Source organism: Lampetra planeri, chromosome 53 (genome assembly GCF_965212315.1).
Source record: "Lampetra planeri chromosome 53, kcLamPlan1.2.h2, whole genome shotgun sequence".
In the NCBI taxonomy this organism is placed as follows: domain Eukaryota; kingdom Metazoa; phylum Chordata; class Hyperoartia; order Petromyzontiformes; family Petromyzontidae; genus Lampetra; species Lampetra planeri.
In genome coordinates this window covers 3,711,729-3,730,736 of record NC_136159.1, presented here as the reverse complement: position 1 = coordinate 3,730,736, position 19,008 = coordinate 3,711,729, and the positions used below count along the sequence as shown (strand labels likewise).

Here is a 19,008-nt window from a genome sequence, read left to right as displayed (position 1 = left end):
ACCTTAAACACCCAGTTCATAAAAGTTGAAGGCAGTATAGTACTATAGTAATAGAGCAAGTACAGAATCACTGAACCGGAATTGATAGCTTGAACGCATTTAGTGCGGGGCCCTTGAAAGTGCAGGGCCAGAAGCATATGTAGCTACTTTTGCTACTAGACAATCACCACTAGTTAACTCACCACTAAACTCACCACTAGTACACTCACCACTACATACCTGTTCAACCCCTTATCAGTGCCCTACCTTATTACAGACCAATTCAGACCTCATTGGTCACCCCGTGCTCCTTATAAATCTCAACGTTCATCCTACGAAGTGCCATCACAAGGGAGAAACACAAACAAAGTAACTAAAATTGTGTTTTGTTTTTGCCTGTATTGAAACGGCATGGACCTTAAAAACAAACTTCCCTGTACAAGAATACAGGGTAAACCGTATGGGTTGACAGGTATGGTAGTGTAGTGTATATCATACATGTCAATCCCTTAACAGTGCCCTACCTTATTACAGACCAATTCAGACCTCATTGGTCACCCCGTGTCTCTCATAAATCTCAACGTTCATTCTACAAAGTCTCATCACAAGGGACAAACACAAATCTAGATAGAATCGACATTACACGTTCAGAACATGTGGCTGCCCCTATAAATGTCCACGTGATGAGCCACTTCGTTGAGCTATCATTTCTGTGGGCAGGTCGCTTCTGAAAAACAAATATCTATACAGCTCAGTGGGCCTTGTACCTGGTAAAATAAACAACAAGTTGGATACATCTTCTTGGTTCTTTCGGTAAAGTCACGTAGAAGGGAAATAATAAAATAATAAAAATAAAACAGAATAAAATAATTCTCACGACGTTTCGGCCACAACGCAAGCAGCCGTCCTCAGGTGAAGAACAGGTCTGTCGGAAAGACCCACCGAAAGAACCAAGAAGATGAATCCCTGCAGTCACCAAAGCTATAAATCGAAACAAGTTGGATAATTAAAGTGAAACATGCCCCCCCCCCCTACACCCCCAACAATGTTCAACCCGTCTTCAAGTTGGTGTTCTAAAAACAATAAAACCACCACACGTTCAGCTCTGTCGACCTGCTTGCTGCTGCTTGTGGTGGCGGTGGTGGTGGTGGTCGCGACAAGGCTGAGAGCTTTGACGTGGAGACGTGCCTCTACGCTCACCGCTGTTGAACTTTTACTTCTGTGTTGTGACGCATTCGCCAAAGCTATTTCTGATCCAGGAAACGAAACTCCGTCCCCGTGCAGAGCTTCGCGCGAAACGCGACACTCGTTAAAACTGTCTCCGCAAACGATACAAAGTCTACGCCGACTCTTAATGAAACACGCACCTGGCGCTACACAGGTAAATATGTGTTGGGGGGTATTTTGTTGTTGATGTTGTTGTTGTTGTCGTTGAAAAATAAAAGTTAAAGCTCCCACGGTACGCGTAGCTGTCAAGCCAGACGGTTTTCCCCGTGTTCTTGTACAGGGAAGTTGAGTTTACAGGTTCATACGGAGTACAGCCGTTTCAATACGGGCACAGAAAACATATTTTTGTCTATTTGTTTGTGTTGCTCGCTTGTGATGATGGGACTTTGTAGGATGAACGTGGAGATGTATAAAGGACACGGGGTGACCAGTAAGTTCTGATAAGAGGCTGACATGTATGGGTACGGTTTACAAAATTCTTTATATGGCAGTCGTCTGTAACGCGATGTTTGTGTATGTTAACATATGCGGTGTCCAGGGTGGTGAAGTATGGTCAAAACAACTCCCGCGATGCCAGCGTGGGGAACGCTAACTGCCTCATCCAGCAGTGGATTGACGTCCCACTACGCTGCACATGTACAATGTGTGTGTGTGTGTGCTGTCGTGTATACCGCACGACAGAACTGTTGGTACAGACAGCACGGGTGTCACCTGACTCTAATCGCTGCTCTGGGTGGCATTTGGCCAGAATTGGGAAATACCCACAACACTTTAACCCCACCGCGACTGTTGTGGTGGTGGTGGTGGCGTGTGATGATGGGTGGTGGTGGTGGGTGGTGGCGTGTGGTGGTGGTGGTGGCGGGTGGTGGTGGCGGAGAGTGGTGATGGGTGATGGTGGTGGTGGCGGGTGGTGGCGCGTGGTGGAGGGTGGTGGTGATGGGTGGTGGCGTGTGGTGGTGGTGTTGGTGGCGGGTGGTGGTGATGGGTGGTGGCGGGTGATTGGTGGTGGCGGGTGGTGGTGGTGGCGGAGAGTAGTGATGGGTGATGGTGGTGGTGGCGGGTGGTGGCGCGTGGTGGAGGGTGGTGGTGGTGATGGGTGGTGGCGTGTGGTGGTGGTGCTTACCTGCCCATTGATTCAACTTGCCGCGCCCGGAGGTCAGGTTAAAAAAATACCTAGTGCCGGAGCAGCAGCAACAGCAGCATCGCCAGATATACTATTTGGAGAAAATAGGCGCTCGAAAATCGGACGTGCTCCACTGTAGGGTAGTTGTCCGACAGGTTCGTTCAGGCTGACTGCCGGGTTGTTTACAATGTGCCCACGCCGTGTTGACCCAGACGGTTTAGCCCCGTATTCTTGTACAGGGAAATTGAGTTTTCAGGTCCACAGTTTCAATACGGGCAAAAAAAAAATCGTGGGACAGTATCAGCATGCAAGATCACAGACAGTGTGGCATGGTAAGTAGCATCATTGGCACCAATTATTAAAATTAATACGTAAAACAGTTTTTTGTTGAGCAAGATTTTGGTTTTCTATTTGTTTGTGTTTCTCCCTTGTGATGGGACTTTGTAGGATGAACGTTGAGATGTATAAGTGGCACGGGGTGAGCAATGAGGTCTGAATTGGTCTGCAATGAGGTAGGGCACTGATAAGGGGTTGACAGGTATGTGTACGCATTTCATTCTTTATTTACCTCCAGGACCACGGCTTGCCTGTACGGCAACAATCACCAGGAATGCAACCCGAGAATGCAACCCGATATCGCCAGATCTCGCAAGCTAAGCAGGGGGTTTTGTGCCTGGATAGTTGCTTGCTGGGGTGGGGAGAACAACACCCATGCATAACAGGTGCCATAGGCGGCAGGGCCCACGTGGTGGTCAGCGACAGAGGGCAGCACAGCAACATCCAAAGTTGTACTGCACTTATGCCCCCCCCCCCCCCCCTAGCTTTCATAAGCCAGCAGTGACCAGCGTGGATAGTGGCAAGCAGTTTGTCGATTGGGACTAGCACATGGCATACACGCGTTATGCCATGTTTCCTGTTCGGGGAATGTGGAATTTCCATCGTTGGCTCGAGGCCCTCCGACACAGGAAGAAGAGTACCGCCCAGAACTCGTTTGAACCGGGAGACTCATTGACACTTGGTTTTGAAATTCTAAACACGTGAATTATTGAATACCGTATCAAATATACCGCGTGAAACAGTGACTGATGGGTAAATGTAACGATGGATTTCGACGTACAAAAAACACGGAACGACTGTAAATTGTTGAGTGTAAACATTGAGTTTGACCTTTGGTGTGGGTGTGTGTTTAGTTCGCAGCGGGGAGCGGTAGTGTTGCAGTCAGCGCACTGCGCTACAAACTCGTACAACCGAGTTTTATTCCTGGCTCATGGCCAACACCAGTGATGATTATCTGAACCGTTACTGGGCCTCCCCTAGGTCGACTCAGCCTCAACTGAGCACCTGGTGCCGTGTGTAAACATCGGCACTGGGGTGACAAAGGCGGCCGGGCGTGGTGCTGACCACCCACCACCCTCCTGAGCCGTGTCGGCCTTCATAGGTGCTCGCTAACAACACTTGTCCCAAAACGGTCCGTCATGTCTCCACGGGGAATATTTTGTCTTTTATTTTTCGCAGTGGAAGAAGAAGGGACGAGGAGAAGACTTTCATGGCTGGAATTCAAAAAATTTTCCGGCAATTTTTTGGTACGAACTTTTTCCTATCTTCGTTTATTTTGCCCGACATCTCCACGCCACGCGGAGCACATCGGACACCCTCCGGTTTCTCTCGTTCACCCAGTCTTAGTTGGTCAGCGATTTGGCTGCTTCGCGGGGGTCACAGGCAAAAGTGGGTTTACGGCCGGCTCGCCCGCGTTGTAATTTGTGTTAGGGACTTCACCTTCGTGTGCGATCGGAGTGGGCGCCGTTAGGTGGCAGTACACCAAGTAGGTAGCTGACGTATTCTTGGGTTTTTTCGGTAAAGTCACGTAGGTAAAAATTTTTTATTAAAATTAATAAAAGTAAAATTAAAATAAAATAAAAAATCACGACGTTTCGGAGGCAACACAAGCTTCCGTCTTCAGGTGGAACCGTCACAGCACGCTTGCTGTATCAAGTAAATGAGAAATTTCAAGAGATCCAACCCCTTATATATACTGGTTGAGGGGGGAGGAGCCAGGACAGGCCCCCTTTTTATTAGTATGGTAAGGTTGATGCGGCTGAAACTACGGCTAGTCTACACCATTGGAACCTCATTTGCCAGTAAAAATATGATAATTGGTTTTTTACCCTTCTATCTGGCAACAAAACTGACACCTTGTTTTTACAAGGAGTCATGTTTACATAAGACCACAATACCTGCAGTCATAATGCAAACAAAAACATTGCATTATGACTGCAGGTATTGTGGTCTATGTCAACATGACTCCTTGTAAAAACAAGGTGTCAGTTTTGTTGCCAGATAGAAGGGTAAAAAACCAATTATACGGCGGTTAGTCTACGTAACACCTACGTGACTTTACCGAAAAAAGCCAAGAATATGAATCCTTGCAGTCACGAAAGCGTCAAATCTAGAGGTAGCTCGTCAGCAGATTTGTGCAGCGCGCTCCACTTTCCTGCCATAACCCGACAAGCGCCTTGCAACGCGGACAATCCCAACCATCTCAATGTCACGTGACCCTCCTGCAAAAATGTTTTCTTGCACCTCGGTGAGACTTTCCTGGGTAACGGACCCATCGTGGCAATGAGCCTCCTTGCTCGCAGGAGTTCAGCCTCACTGGCAGCCTGCAGCAAGTGGGGGGATATTCCACATTCCCATGGCGAGGGTCAGTCCGTAGAACAACCAGAGTATATTAAATATACGCTGCCAAGCTTGGTGGTATTCATTCAGACGCTGTCTTTCCGACAGCCCTGTTCTTCACCTGAGGACGGCTGCTTGCGTTGTGGCCGAAACGTCGTGAGAATTGTATTTTATTATGTTTTATTTCATTATTTTATTATTTCCCTTCTACGTGACTTTACCGAAAGAACCAAGAAGATGAATCCCTGCAGTCACGAAAGCTTTAAATCGCAATTTAACAACCAGAGTGTTATTTTTTCCCCCCGCACAAGGTATTACTGACGTGTTCTTGATTGTATGGACACGAGCAAAAAACTTCTTGATCGAGATCCACCTTCAATAGGTGCGCTGTGTCGATTGATTCACAATGTTTTCAAGTTGTTCCCCCCTCCAACAATACTTTGCTTCGTTTAGAGAACTTGTACGTGACTTGTATAGCTCGTGTTTGTTTTTCTACGTATGTCAGAGGTCGGAAACGGGTTTTGATTCCTTACCCGTACCCGGCCGCACCAGGGTCGCAAACGGGTACCTGTACCCGGCCGGGTACGGGTAGCCGGGTATCGGGTAGGGTACGGGTATCGGGTACCCGGTTGCGACCTCTGACGTATGTTGAGTTTCTTTCGCACCGTACGTATTGGCCGTGAATGTTCAGCCTTCACGGTAGAGTCTTTTTTAAAATCTTCCCCCCTTGAAAACTGCTGTCGTTTCTGTGTGTTGTGATGACTCCCGCTCTCCAGACTCGGCGGAGGATGAGTTCGCGAATTATCGGACGACAGCGGAATTTGGATACGAGTTCAACACAGGTAATATAACTGCGTTATGTTCATTACGTGTGTTATGCATCTTACGTAAAATACATGAAACGCGTTTGCTATTAGGGGAATGGTGGCGTAGTCGGTAGCACACTCCACTACGGACCCAGCCACCGGACTTTGATTCCCGAACATGGTTAATATATTTTGATTTAAAGCTTTCGTGACTGCAGGGATTCATATTCTTTGTTCTTTCGGTAAAGTCACGCAGAAGGGAAACAATAAAAGAAAACACTATTTTATTGTTTTTTTATTATTTTAAAAACTCTACCATGAAAACAATTAAGTCAGCTCCCCTCCTTATTATATCAGCAATTGAAATAGTGAACGGTAGTACAGCGAAACAGGTACGCATTTTGGCGTCCTCTGGTCTAACACCGTTTGAGACTAGGCTCCAAAGAAAGCTGTCTCTGGTGTGGACCAATCAGTTTCAAAGACAATGCATTTATTATCAGAGTATGTTTTTTTGTTTGCATTCTGACCACACGTATTGTGGTTAATGCAGACATGATTCCTTGTAAAAGGTTTCAGTTTGGTGTTTTAACATCTTTACACAACTGTTTTGTTGCCAGAGAAAAGGGGAAAACCTGTTCTCATATTTTGGTCCTGGCAAAGGAGGTCCCATGGGGTAGTGCAGTGGTTAGTGCTCTGCGCTTCGAACCCGGCGCCACGAACAACAGTGACGATTATCTGATCAGGTCGTGGGTTTTCCCTAGGTCGACTCAGCCTAAAATGAGTACCTGATGCGGATGTGTAAACATCTCCACTATGGAAACAACGGCGGCCGGGCCTGGTGCTGGCCACCCACCCCTTCGTGTGCCGTGCCAGCCTTCATCAGTGCTCGTTAACAGCACTTGCTCCTACAGTCTGCTGAGGCCCCACGGGTGTTCTTTGTCTTTGTCTCTAGAAGGGAAGCTCAGAAGCACTCGGGATGGGTCACGCTTTAAGTACGACTTTTATGGCAGTGGGAGTCGTGACCAGCGGCGTTACGAGGCACTGGGTGAGGTAAGGCACCGCTGGGGGATGGAATCTTCACCGATTTTACAAAAACAAATAAATGACCCAGCACCGCCAAGATCCTGCAATTCATTTATGGATTTTTGTCACCCGCAATCTAGAGTCCGGTTAGTGATGCCAGCCCAACTAGACTGCCACGAAGTCTAATTTATATTTATAGCACGCCTTCAGTAAAAGCGAGATGCTAACTACCTCGCCTGGTATGCAGGAGGTCGTGGGTTCGATCCCGACTCTGGTGTCTGTATATTTGGGGTTTGTGTGTGTTCTCCCCCTGGTCGCGTGGATTTTTCTCCGCGTCCGACGGGTTTTCCCTCCACATTTAGAAACACGCGTTTAGAGTATTTGGCTGATATATATTTCCACGTGATGAGCCACTTCGTTGAGCTATCATTTGTGGCCAGGTTTGTTCTGAAAAAGAGCTACATAGCTCAGTGGGCCTTACCTGGTAAAATAAAAAGTTGAAGTTTAACATAACTGACAAAATGGTGGCAATGGAATGATGTAGTTAACAGAGGCACACAAGGGTCGGGCAATGAGTGACAGTGATAGAGAGATATTTAGGGATCACAAAAGGGTAGGGGAGGGATGGGAAGGAGTGGAGGGGCGAGAGAAGCTTTCCTCACAGATTGACACGGAAGATGGCCAGCGGGAAATGCCAACAATCTTGTGATGTTGTCTTCTGTCAATTTCTAGGTCATAACCGAGTACGTGTACGAACTTCTGGTGAAGAAATATGGACTGGAAAAGCATTACGTTCCTGTGAGTGTAAAACATATACACAGTTTATGTATCCTCTACATTGATGCGTAATGTACCACTGTATCTTCTGCTTCATTGGACATCCGTGAAAAAGACCTTCATAGCTTATCGGAATCCTCAAGTATAAAACTCATTCCTGCGGAGGGAGCTGGTAGGAACGTTGGGTTGCTCGGTCAATGGCCAGGGTCAACGGCGGCGTGGTGTATTCCGCAAATATGCCCGACTGTGAGGGCGGGCACAAGCCGGCGTGAGTAGGTCAAACGTTGAGTTTTATAAGGGCACCACGGGGTGACCAGCCCCTCCCCACCCAGCCCCACCCTCCCCACCCAGCCCCTCCCCACCCTCCCCACCCAGCCCCTCCCCACCCTCCCCACCAGCCCCACCCCCCCCACCCAGCCCCTCCCCACCCTCCTCTCCCCACCCAGCCCCACCCTCCCCTCCCCACCCAGCCCCTCCCTGCACGACGGACACAATAATTCCCTGTGGGCTGGTGTAGCCAGGAGGTTCCTACCAGTATAAATATTGTTGGTTCTGATTCATTGTTAAATTGCTGTCGAGTCGTTCGACCAGTCCTGGACAATAGCCCAACAGGCTGGTCTCTGATGGGGGTCTCTAGACAATTAGAGAGACAGGCTAGTTTCTATTGGCGTATACAAACAATAGACGGACATTTCTCCGGCGGGTGCTCGGGGTTTGCAGGTCGAAGCCATCAAAAGGAATGAACCCTTCAGCTTCATCTTCATGAGCCCCGGGGCGCTGCAGAAGGAGAGGCTGCTGCTGCTCGTTCAGGGGAGCGGAGTGGTGCGGGCCGGCCAGTGGGCTCGGAGACTCATCATCAACGACTGCCTCGACTCCGGCACTCAGATCCCCTACATCAAGCGAGCCATGGAGGTAACTGGAGCTGGGACCTCACGGCTCTTAAGCCGCGATTATGATTACCAGATAATTGTTGGGTCACCATCCACAGGGGGTGCCACTCCAATCCCTCATATTCTTAGGTTTTTTTCAGTAAAGTCACGTAGGTAAAAAATTAAAATTAATAAAAGTAAAATAAAATAAAAATCACGACGTTTCGGAGGCAACACAAGCCTCCGTCTTCAGGTGGAACCGTCACAGCACGATAGCTGTATCAAGTAAGAGAAATTCCAAGAAAACAGTCCTTGTATATATACTGGTTGAGGGTGGGAGGAGCCAAGGTAGGCCCTGGATATTATTATTGTGAGGTTCGGTGCGGCTGAAGCCCGCTGTTAGGAATGAGCCTTTGTTGTGTAGACTGGTTGAAAAGAGTTGTTAAGGTGAGGCTGATGTAAAGGTGAAATGGGACTGAGCCTTTTGTTATGTAGAGGTGGTAAGGCTGAAACCGCTGCCAGAACTCCAATGCCTGTCTCGGTAACCTGCCCTCCTCAACCCCCCCAAGCACCGTCCCACCCTTCACAACCTCCTCTTCCTGATTGTATCTACTACTACACCTTCCTGCCACATTCTATTCGGAACTTGCAAGTTGCTGCGACGAAATTCCTAGCGCCTTCATCAGCCAGAAGCCTCTTTTCTTAGTTACTGTTTCAAGGTCCGGCTCTCAGACGCATGCAGGCCTTTGAGTGCATTTGTGCTCAAAACGAGAGAGCGACTGTGAGTCAAGGGAGTAAAGTATTCTATTATTACGTGACTTTACCGAAAGAACCAAAGAGTATGTCCCAGGGTATGATGGAGGAATTCAATCGCGAAGACGGAGGATGTCAAGATGGTTCGTAACATAGTGCGATGACTTGACTCGCCTCTCCGCAGGAAGGGTACGGTGTCGTGGTTCTGAACCCCAACGACAACCGCGTTGACGGAGAGAGACTGAAGCGGCAGAGAAAGCGCATGGAGGCCTCCAAGAAGGTGTGGGCTGTGTGACCTGGAGCCAACGGGCGATGCTCACGAACCTGGAACCTCACGGAGTCTCACCCGCACGCCGCTGCCGCTCGCTACGGCAGAGAGACGACACTGAGTTTGACTTAATTATCATTACTTTTGTACTTTACAGCCACCACAAATCACCATAATTACCACCACCGCCGCTATTAATGTCACCTCATTCACCCCGACCGCGTCTCCGATGAGCACAGTTGGCAAATGTACGGTGCGAAAGAAGTTCAACGTACATCTAACTTGACTCCGACCATCACCACAACCACTAATACAACTACCACGTCCAAGACAAACAACAAATATCCCCCGTATAGCCTGAACAGACTGATGGGGCAAGTGCTGTTAGCGGGCACTTCTGAAGGCCGGCACGGCATAGGATATTTTACGCACCGCACCAGGTACTCATTTCAGGCTGAGTCGAGACAAACACCACCACCACCACAATTCACAACTACCGCTGCCATAGCACTACGCAGGCACACCTCGCTTTGCGCTCACGAGTGAGAAAGCGCAGCAGCTGTGGCCGAGGTCACGTGACCCCGCCACCATCGTTCGCTCAGCCAGCGGGAGCGACGCACGGCTCTGAGCCAATCAAACGATTCGATCACACTGGTCAACAACAACAAAAACCACATGTTTTTCTGGCCTGGACTTTTGCAGCTGTTTTAGACTAATTTCAGGGTGCTGATTCCAAATCTGATCTCAGATTTGCTCTATCACATCTCATTTTTATGCTATTGGCATACCCCATTTTCATTGATTTTACTCGAAATTAACTCTGTCACTTATGATTGCAAGTTGTTGCGAGTCAGTGACTGCTTTAGTGTTAAAATGTGGTGCTGTATTTTTAGGATAGTGTGTTGATAATATAATTTTATGTAGATATACACATTTATTTAAAAAAAAAAATTTTTATTGAAAATGCAATATTTGATATCTCAAAAACCTGATGTGATAGACAGAAACTGATGCCAGCTTTGGAATCAACACCCCAAAATTACCATAAAACCGTTGGAATACCTTATGCCAGAAAAAGTGTGTTGACCAGTGTAATTGCGCTTTGTATTCACGATTAAACAATTTTAAATAAATAAAAACGATTAGTTAGCCAGGCGATAAGTCGCCAGACCAGGTTGGTGCCAACTTCAAGACACCTCACCGCAGAAATGTAGACCGAGGGCATCACTAAGATCGCGGATGAGGTCCTGGAGACGTTATCTGTCTGGCAGCGCAGCAGTAGAATGCACTCGCAATTAAAGTACATCATACTTTCTGGTGTAATTTGAATAAATAATTATTGATACTTACGAAATATATGTTTACCAACTGTATTATTATTAGCGCTATTACCGATAACCCACTGAAGCCCTCATTTATTGCTCATACGAAGGAAATCACGCTGTCAGGAACGCATCCCCACATACACAATGGTATAGTGACCCCTTGTAGTGCTGATTCGATTAGCGCTCACTTCACCAGGAACGCATCTTGAGCACTAAACGAGGTCTGCCTGTAACTTCCAAAGACACGGCTATACGGGGGATCATTGTCTTTAACTCCTACAACCACTTTTCACCACCACCACAAACATTACTACCACCACCACACCACCACCACCACATCACCAGCCGCTGGAAGTCGGGTGTCAGCTGTCCACCAGTAGAGGGATCGGGCAGGAGGAAAGGAAGCGATGGCGAGCTGTGGTGTCACCCGCAATGACCTCTGGGCCTTTGCCTCTCGAATCGTAACTGAGAGACGGAGTTGATGTTATGCAATCTCCCTGCGTAACAGTGCAAAATGCCTTCTCATCAGTGATGAGAAGGCATCTTGCACTATTTGTACACATATGTCGGGTGGACAGCAACAGGGAACACGTAGGCTTTCACGACCAATATTATTCATAATCAACGTTTTTGGGTTTAGATAGCGTTATTTATAAATGTGTCGTAACCCTCCACCACCCGACACGGCCAATCAGTAAAAAAGTGTCACGTTGACAAAAGACAAACAGTTCACTGCTTTAGCCCACCGGTGTGTTGAAGCGTGAAACCACAACATTTATGAGCAACAGGGAAATTCAAAGTGTTGTTGTTCGGGCCTAAAGAGAGGAAGGCCTCACAGAGAATGGCTTGATGACGACGCGAGAGATTGGTGCCAGAAAGATGTGTTTTGTTGCCAGAAAAAAGGGGAAAACCCTATTACAGGTAGTCCCCGACTTACGATGGTCCGATTTACGATATTTCGATCTTACGATGGCGATAGCGATACGACAAAATTGTAAAATATTTAACGTTTCGCGCGGCAGGCAAACGCAGCAGCGTACGAGGTACGATACTGTATGTTGGGACGCTGCCGGGATGTACTGTACGCATATAGTTTATACAGTACGGTACTGTAAATTGCTCTGTTTTGCTAAATTATCACCATTCTTTAAGACTCCTGGGTAGGCTATAGGCCATTTTCGACTTACGATATTTTCGACTTACGATGGGGTCGTCGTAACGCATCTCCATCGTAAGTCTGGGACTACCTGTTTTATATTTTGGTACTGGAAAAGGAGGTCTAATGATGTAGATGCTCACCCCGAGCCCTCGTTACTTTGACAGTACATTGTCTTTGAGCTACACGACTTTTGACGTCCTCTGGTCTAGCACCAATTGAGTCGAGGCTCAAAAGAAAGCCGTCCCTGATGTGGACCAATCAGTTTCAAGGACAATGCAGATATTATCAGTGTGTTTATTTTTTTTGCATTTTGACCGCAAGTATTGTGATTAATGCAGACATGAATCCTCGTAAAAAGGTTTAAGTTTTTTTGCCAAAAAAAAGGGGAAAAACCCCTATTATTAAGCGTGTCCACCACTTGAGCACGTTGGCACAAGAAAGAGTCAAGTGTAAACACAATGACGAAATGTGCAGCGGAGACCTGCGGCCTATCTGCCCATGGATCGTGACGATGACGACGATGCTGATGATGAATCTCCCTGATCCCAGCGCCGATCCTGTCGTTGCGTTGTCCACGATGTCAGCGTCCGCAGTCCAAATCCACGGACGCCAGCGCTTCGGGGAGCGGATGGTCATGGTGGAATTGGAAATATCGCTCCGTCAAGGTGAGAGGCAATGAGCACAAAGTCATTGCATCATCATCATGATTGTTATCTTCATCAGTAGCAGCAGCATTGTCATCTCAGTCGTCATTGTCATAATCATCTTTGTCAGATTGACTAAATTATTTCCTCCATCATAATCGTTATCAGCGAAATCATTATTCGCGTGTAATAATCATCATTATCTCCAAAGAATAATTTCAATCATCGTTTTTTTCTTCTTGGTTCTTTCGGTAAAGTCACGTAGAATGGAAATAATAAAATAAAATAAATTAACCAATAAAATAATTCTCACGACTCTGTCTTCTCGACAGACCTGTTCTCCACCTGAGGACGGCTGCTTGCGTTGTGGCCGAAACGTCGTGAGAATTATTTAATAATGTTTTATTTTTATTATTTTATTATTTCCATTCTACATGACTTTACCGAAAGAACCAAGAAGATGAATCCCTGCAGTCACGAAAGCTTTACATCGAAATTCATCTTTTTGTTTGTTTTACTGAGCAGCGGGACGCTTTTGACATTGATGTCAAAGTTGCACAAACCCGGCGCGGAAATTCAGTGGCAATTGAGGTTTTCCGGAGACGCGTTCTGATCCCGTAGTCTCCCCTCCCAGGGCAACGAAACCCCGGAGGAGCATCTGGAGTACGTGTGGAAGCACTTCGTGACCAAGTCCGTAGCAAGCAAAATCTTCGTGATGGCTTTTAGCTACGGAGGCGCGGCCGTTGTGAACCTGGTGAGGCGAATTCGATGCTCCCGTCTTTCGCTCGCGTTCGGACGCTCGATCAACTTTTTGCAAAAGCTCCTGGTTTCTTGTTAACGCTTTTGCTCCGTCAGGTGAGTATCGTTGGTAGTGGTACAATGTCTAACACGTGGAAGAAACAAGCCCACGGCAAGAATATGCAAACGTTTGCCCTGACAGCTTAGCCACCGGCTTGTTTTGCTGCCTCTACCGAGCTTGCATTTGGTGTTGACGAAATCGGCAGGAATGTTGTATGCACTTTGTACTTCGATACTTTATATCTTTATTGATTCATAGCGACTTCCATAATAGCAGTTTTTTTGGGTTTAGATCACTGTCCGTGGTGCTGACATTAAGAAAAAAAACGCCACTTTTTTCAAATGTTCTTGCTGTGGATTTCACACCTGATGATGATTGCTTGTGTTGCAGTCGAAACATCGTGAGAATTGTATTGTTTTATATTTTTTTAATTTTATTATTTCCCTTCTACTTGACTTTACCGAAAGAACCAAGAATAGAATATAAGCGTGTCGTTAAACCCGCCACCACCCGACACAGCCAATTGGTGAGGTTTGCCACGTAAACAAAAGATGCCAATTCGTTACTAGTTCAGCGCACCGGTTGTGTGTTGGAAAGTAAACCCACTGCAACATTGACGATTCGAGTGCCGTGATGTTTCGCCAATAATTACAACCAGCATCATCAGGCGGACAACCGGAGTCGTGGGGGAATCCTTCTGCTGCGGTCACAGCGACTTGCTTGCCTTTTCGCGAGCACTCACATCGCCTTCTCTCTCGTTTGATGATCTAACTCGCTCACCCGCCCCGACTGGACATCCGTGAAAAAGAGCTTCACGGCTCATCGGATTCAGCAAGCTAAGCAGGCTTTAGCCTGGATTGCCATTGGATGGGTGACCACGGTGCATAACAGGTGTCATAAGCGACTGCGGGGTAACGTGGCGGTCAGCAGTCGGCAGCGCAGCAATATACATATGTTGTACCCTACTTCTATGCATCCACCTTCTGTGCTTCGCACATTCACAACCCGCACTGACCAGCCTGGTGAAGTATGGTCAAACAACGCCAACGACCCGCACGAGATGAGGAGGCCCTTATGCAGTGGTGGATTGACAGAAGAGTTGTACATGTACGTGTGTGTGTGTAATAACACGTGTGTGTGTGTGTGATAACACGTGTGTTGTGTGTGTGTGTGGGCAACAGGTCAACAATCGCCCAGATGTTCTGAAAAGGTTATCAGCTGTGGCCTTTGCAGACTCCGTCCATAGGTTGCATCCGAGCAATCAAAATGTCGTGCGCTGGTTCAAAACGGTGAGAACGGCACTCTTCACCGCCTAAGAACATTCCACTGCCAGTCCTGTGTTCAATTAACGAGTGTTTGCTGCGTTTTTATATGTGGGAAGTGCGCGTGTGTATACGTGGACCTGCATGGGGGAGCGGTGGTGGAGCGGTGAGCGCGCAGCGCCGCGTGTCCGGCAGCCCGAGTTCGATTCTCGCTCGTGGCCTGAACTGGTGCTGGGCCTCCCCTAGGTTGACTCAGCCTCAACTGAGCACCTGATGCGGTGTGTAAACATCGCCACAAGGGTGACAGAGGCGGCTCAAATGAGAACCTGGTTTGATGTGTAAACATCGCCACTGGGGAGACAAACGCGGTCGGGCGTCGTGCTGGCCACCCACCCCCTCGTGTGCTGTGCCGGACTTCATAGGTGCTGCTCGCTAACAGCACTTGCCCCAACAGTCTGTTACAGGCTACACGGGGGAACTTTGTCCTTACACGGATTAACATGCGATTTATATTTCAACAGTTTAGTGTTCACTGGGTTAGAAGTTCAAAGGAACTGGACGCCAGAATTCGTGGAGACGACAGTTCCTTACGCTCTGCCGGTGAGTAATGAACACACATATCTACTTGTGGAATCATAACATTGACGAGTTTCTCAGTGGTTTAATAATGGCCATGCCTGAAACACTTGAGCTGACAGCTCAGATCCGAAGTGATTATCACCCATCACCATGATCCAGCCACTGCTGGATGATGGCTTATCTACGCTGTCGGCATCTCTCCCATGGCTCTGTCACACAACAATAAATCTTGCAGCACCACACGAGCTACTTTCATCGGCCAACATCCTCTCTGGCATGTTCCCTCCTTTGGCTGCGATGCCATCGCTGCTCTCTACCACTGGTCAGTCCATGCCAATGACCGATTCTGCCAACGCCCGGCAAAAACCTTTTTTTAAATCCTTTATATTAAGTTCACTTGCTTGCACGCTTACGACCGTGCAAATCTTTCGGTCGTTTTTTAACCCACTTCCCGTGATCCAATCGAGCTGACATTTTGCACACAGACTCGTTGTGCGTGACAATATATTTTCGTAAAAATGTTTTTCCAAAATTTTCCACTTTTTAGGAAAACATTTTTTTCATAATTAATTTAAAATACAAATGTGATAAAAATGAAACTCTTACTCAAGAAAAACAGAAATGAATAATAAATAAAACCGATGCCACGCATATAAAGGATTTATAGTGCAAAACTTTGTTTTTACGGGTTAATTTTTTCCGTCCCTGAATGTAATTTCAAGCGTGCAATTCTACCGCGCTTCTTTTGCACACTTTTCACATTTCTGTTCCCCGTTTGTCAATGTCCACGTTTCTTATCCACGTCAAAGCAGGTAAGACACACAGATTTAAAAAAAAAAGGTCGATGATTGGCAATTCTAGTCACCCACTCCTACGTGGTCTGGGATCTCGAGTGTACCGAGTTGATGTCAATCAATATTTTTAATTTGAACACACTCACACTTGGACTTGGCTAAAGTGGAATCTTTACTTTTATTTAAGTGCTTTATTTTTGTGCACTCAATTGCGAGTTTAAGCCATCAATTCACTACACCTGCTTTAATGAATTTGAGTCTTTTAAATCCTTTATATTAAGTTCGCTTGCTTGCTTGCTTGCGTGCTTGCGTGCTTGCGTGCTTGCTTGATTGCTTACGACCGTGCAAATCTTTCGGTCGTTTTTTAACCCACTTCCCGTGATCCAATCGAGCTGACATTTTCCACACAGACTCGTTGTGCGAGACAATTAATGTTCGTGAAAAAAAATTCCCAAAATTTTACACTGTTTAGGGAAAACAAATTAAATATTTTATTACCAATTGCTTAATACTGGCAGACAATCATCTGACCCATAGGTGGCAGCCATCTCAAGCCAGAGGACGAGAAGACTCTAGCCGCCACGCATATAAAGGATTTATAGTGAAAAACTTTGTTTTTACGGGTTTACTTGTTAAATCCTTTATATTAAGTTCACTTGCTTGCTTACGTGCTTGCGTGCTTGCGTGCTTGCTTGCTTGCTTATGACCGTGCAAATCTTTCGGTCGTTTTTTAACCCACTTCCCGTGATCCAATCGAGCTGACGTTTTCCACACAGACTCGTTGTGCGTGACAATTAATTTTCGTGAAATTTTTTTTCCAAAATTTAACACTTTTTAGGAAAATGTTTTTAAATATTTAATTACCAATTGCTTAATGCTGGCAGACAATCATCTGACCCATAGGTGGCAGCCATCTCAAGCCAGAGGACGAGAGGACTCTAGCCGCCACGCATATAAAGGATTTATAGTGAAAAACTTTGTTTTTTACGGGTTAATTTTTTTAACCCTTTGAGAGAGAGACACAGGCCCAGGTTTTGAACCCAAGTATCTCATCAGAGCCAGCCCAGAGACGGCTCTGATGTGGCCATCGTGAACCACTCAACCAAAATGCCACTGCACTTGATCCTAACTTCCAACTCAACATTTCTTCCAATTACCACAGGAACACCGTTTCACGAAAGGGCTCCTTGTACTGCCATCGATCCCATCTTTGAGTACTTGAAGAGGATAGCGGGGGATGGAGGGGCGAGGAAAGGTGGCGACGGTCCGACTGCCAATGTGGCAGGCGGTGGTGATGACGACGACGACGACGTTGGAACGACTCGTAGATGATGGAATCAACGAAGAACGCATAACGGAGAGGGCTCCTGATGATCAGGGTGAGGAAGACGATGCAGCAGCGACAATTTGATGGTGACTAACCTGGCTGATGAGAACGGCGCTGGGAGTGGGGTTGGTTGGGGGGAGCAACGGAAGGCGCGGAGTACGAGGAGGTGGGGAATGAGGATGTGATGTTGTCGCGAGATGTCCGGGTCTCTCCGGTTTTCCCCTCCACATTTAGAATCAACACGCGTCCACCTCTCCTGGTATGGGTTCGATCTCGACCCTAACGCCTGCTGTATATTTAAAGTTGGTGTGTGTGTCTCTCTCTCTCTCTCCCGACGGATTTTTTCTCTGGGTCCTCGGGTTTCCCCCTCCGCATTCTGAATCAACATCACGCGTTTCGCGTATTTGGCTGCCGCTATAAATCTACACATAAGCCACGAACAAGTATAATTCTGAGCTGCACCTTTACCTTTTGAAGTTAAGAAAAGAAAATACATCTAACATTCTTAGATATACATGTAACATTATGGTCTTTTGTACTTGGGCCTTGGGGTTGAGGCCATCTATTTGTTACAAGGGTGGCGAGATGTTCACTCCCTCGCCTGGTATACAGGACGTCGTGGGTTCTAGATTTGAAGCTTTCGTGACTGCAAGGATTCATACGCTTAGGTTTTTTCGGTAAAGTCACGTAGGTAAAAAAAAATTAATAAAAGCAATAATAGGTTAATTATTTAATTTTATTTCTATTAATACTTTTATTAATTTTAATTTTATTTTTTTACCCACGTGACTGTACAGAAAAAACCTAAGAGTATGACGTCGTGGGTTCCATCCCGACCCCGTTGCCTGTTGTATATATGGAGTTTGCGTGTCTCTCTCCCCGTGGTCGCGTGGATTTTTCTCTGGTTTTCCCTCCACATTTAGGGAAACGTGCGTTTCAAGTATTTGCCTGCTATACATTTACACGTGATTAGCCACTTCGTGAAAGCTATCATTAGTGGCCAGGTCGCTTCTGAAAAAGAGTAATATAGCTCAGTTGGCCTTACCTGGTAAAATATGTTTTAGTTTAGACATAGTTCGCTCACTCGCCGCTCTAACGGCCTATGCATTTGTACCCATCAACATTAAACTATTCATTCGTAAATATTATCTGATGAATGGCTATCACCACATATGCCCTCGTCATGATCATCCTATGCATTCTCAATTCATTTTCCTAGATATGTCATCATCGGGAAGACTTACGCCTCTCCACCATCCTTTATTCCAAACCGTATTTTATTATATTTTAGGATACAACCTTTGTATTGCTCTAATCCTCACACTCGGCATTGCAATTATTTCCCACCTTCTAATAAAGGCCGTGTCCAGCGAGCATAAACACGTGTTATTCAAGGACTCCCTTGGCACTTGGGCATCACGCGCTATATGATAATTGTTTAACGACCCTATTATGAAGTGAAAATATTGAAGGTGGATCAGAATTAGAATTATTGTAGAGGCAAGAAAGGGCATCGTCCGGTGAATTCGTGAACATACATTTAATCATCACCATTCCAAAGTGCATAACGAATACGGTTTTCAATCGGCGGATATCGCTCGACATAACATTTGTAAAA

The 19,008-nt window shown here is 46.6% G+C and overlaps 1 protein-coding gene across 6 annotated transcripts; it reads left to right on the top strand.

Moving 5' to 3' along the window:
* The first annotated feature begins 1,202 nt into the window (after positions 1 to 1,202).
* LOC144734741 (cotranscriptional regulator ARB2A homolog) lies at positions 1,203 to 18,770 on the top strand. Of its 6 annotated transcripts, none has more exons than XR_013588541.1 (13): positions 1,214 to 1,360; positions 2,777 to 2,841; positions 3,845 to 3,912; positions 5,782 to 5,847; positions 6,764 to 6,861; positions 7,567 to 7,632; positions 8,332 to 8,523; positions 9,418 to 9,513; positions 12,570 to 12,650; positions 13,264 to 13,383; positions 14,610 to 14,717; positions 15,217 to 15,290; positions 17,226 to 17,340. XR_013588541.1 is itself a non-coding variant. In XM_078617084.1 (13 exons), exons 2-13 carry the CDS (start codon positions 2,837 to 2,839, stop codon positions 17,393 to 17,395), a joined length of 1,149 nt encoding a protein of 382 aa, XP_078473210.1. In that variant the 5' UTR covers positions 1,214 to 1,360; positions 2,777 to 2,836; the 3' UTR covers positions 17,396 to 18,770. The 6 variants fall into 6 exon arrangements, 5 of the variants coding, with proteins under 5 accessions (XP_078473211.1, XP_078473210.1, XP_078473213.1 ...); XM_078617084.1 differs by having other exon boundaries at positions 15,212 to 15,290; positions 17,226 to 18,770; XM_078617086.1 differs by having other exon boundaries at positions 1,215 to 1,360; positions 2,777 to 2,867; positions 15,212 to 15,290; positions 17,226 to 18,770.
* The last annotated feature ends 238 nt before the right edge of the window (positions 18,771 to 19,008 follow it).

Coding starts and splice junctions, on each gene's coding strand:
- LOC144734741 (XM_078617084.1), top strand. Junction 5,848..6,763: donor TGGATACGAGTTCAACACAG/GTAATATAACTG, acceptor CTTTGTCTCTAG/AAGGGAAGCTCAGAAGCACT. Junction 8,524..9,417: donor ACATCAAGCGAGCCATGGAG/GTAACTGGAGCT, acceptor GCCTCTCCGCAG/GAAGGGTACGGTGTCGTGGT.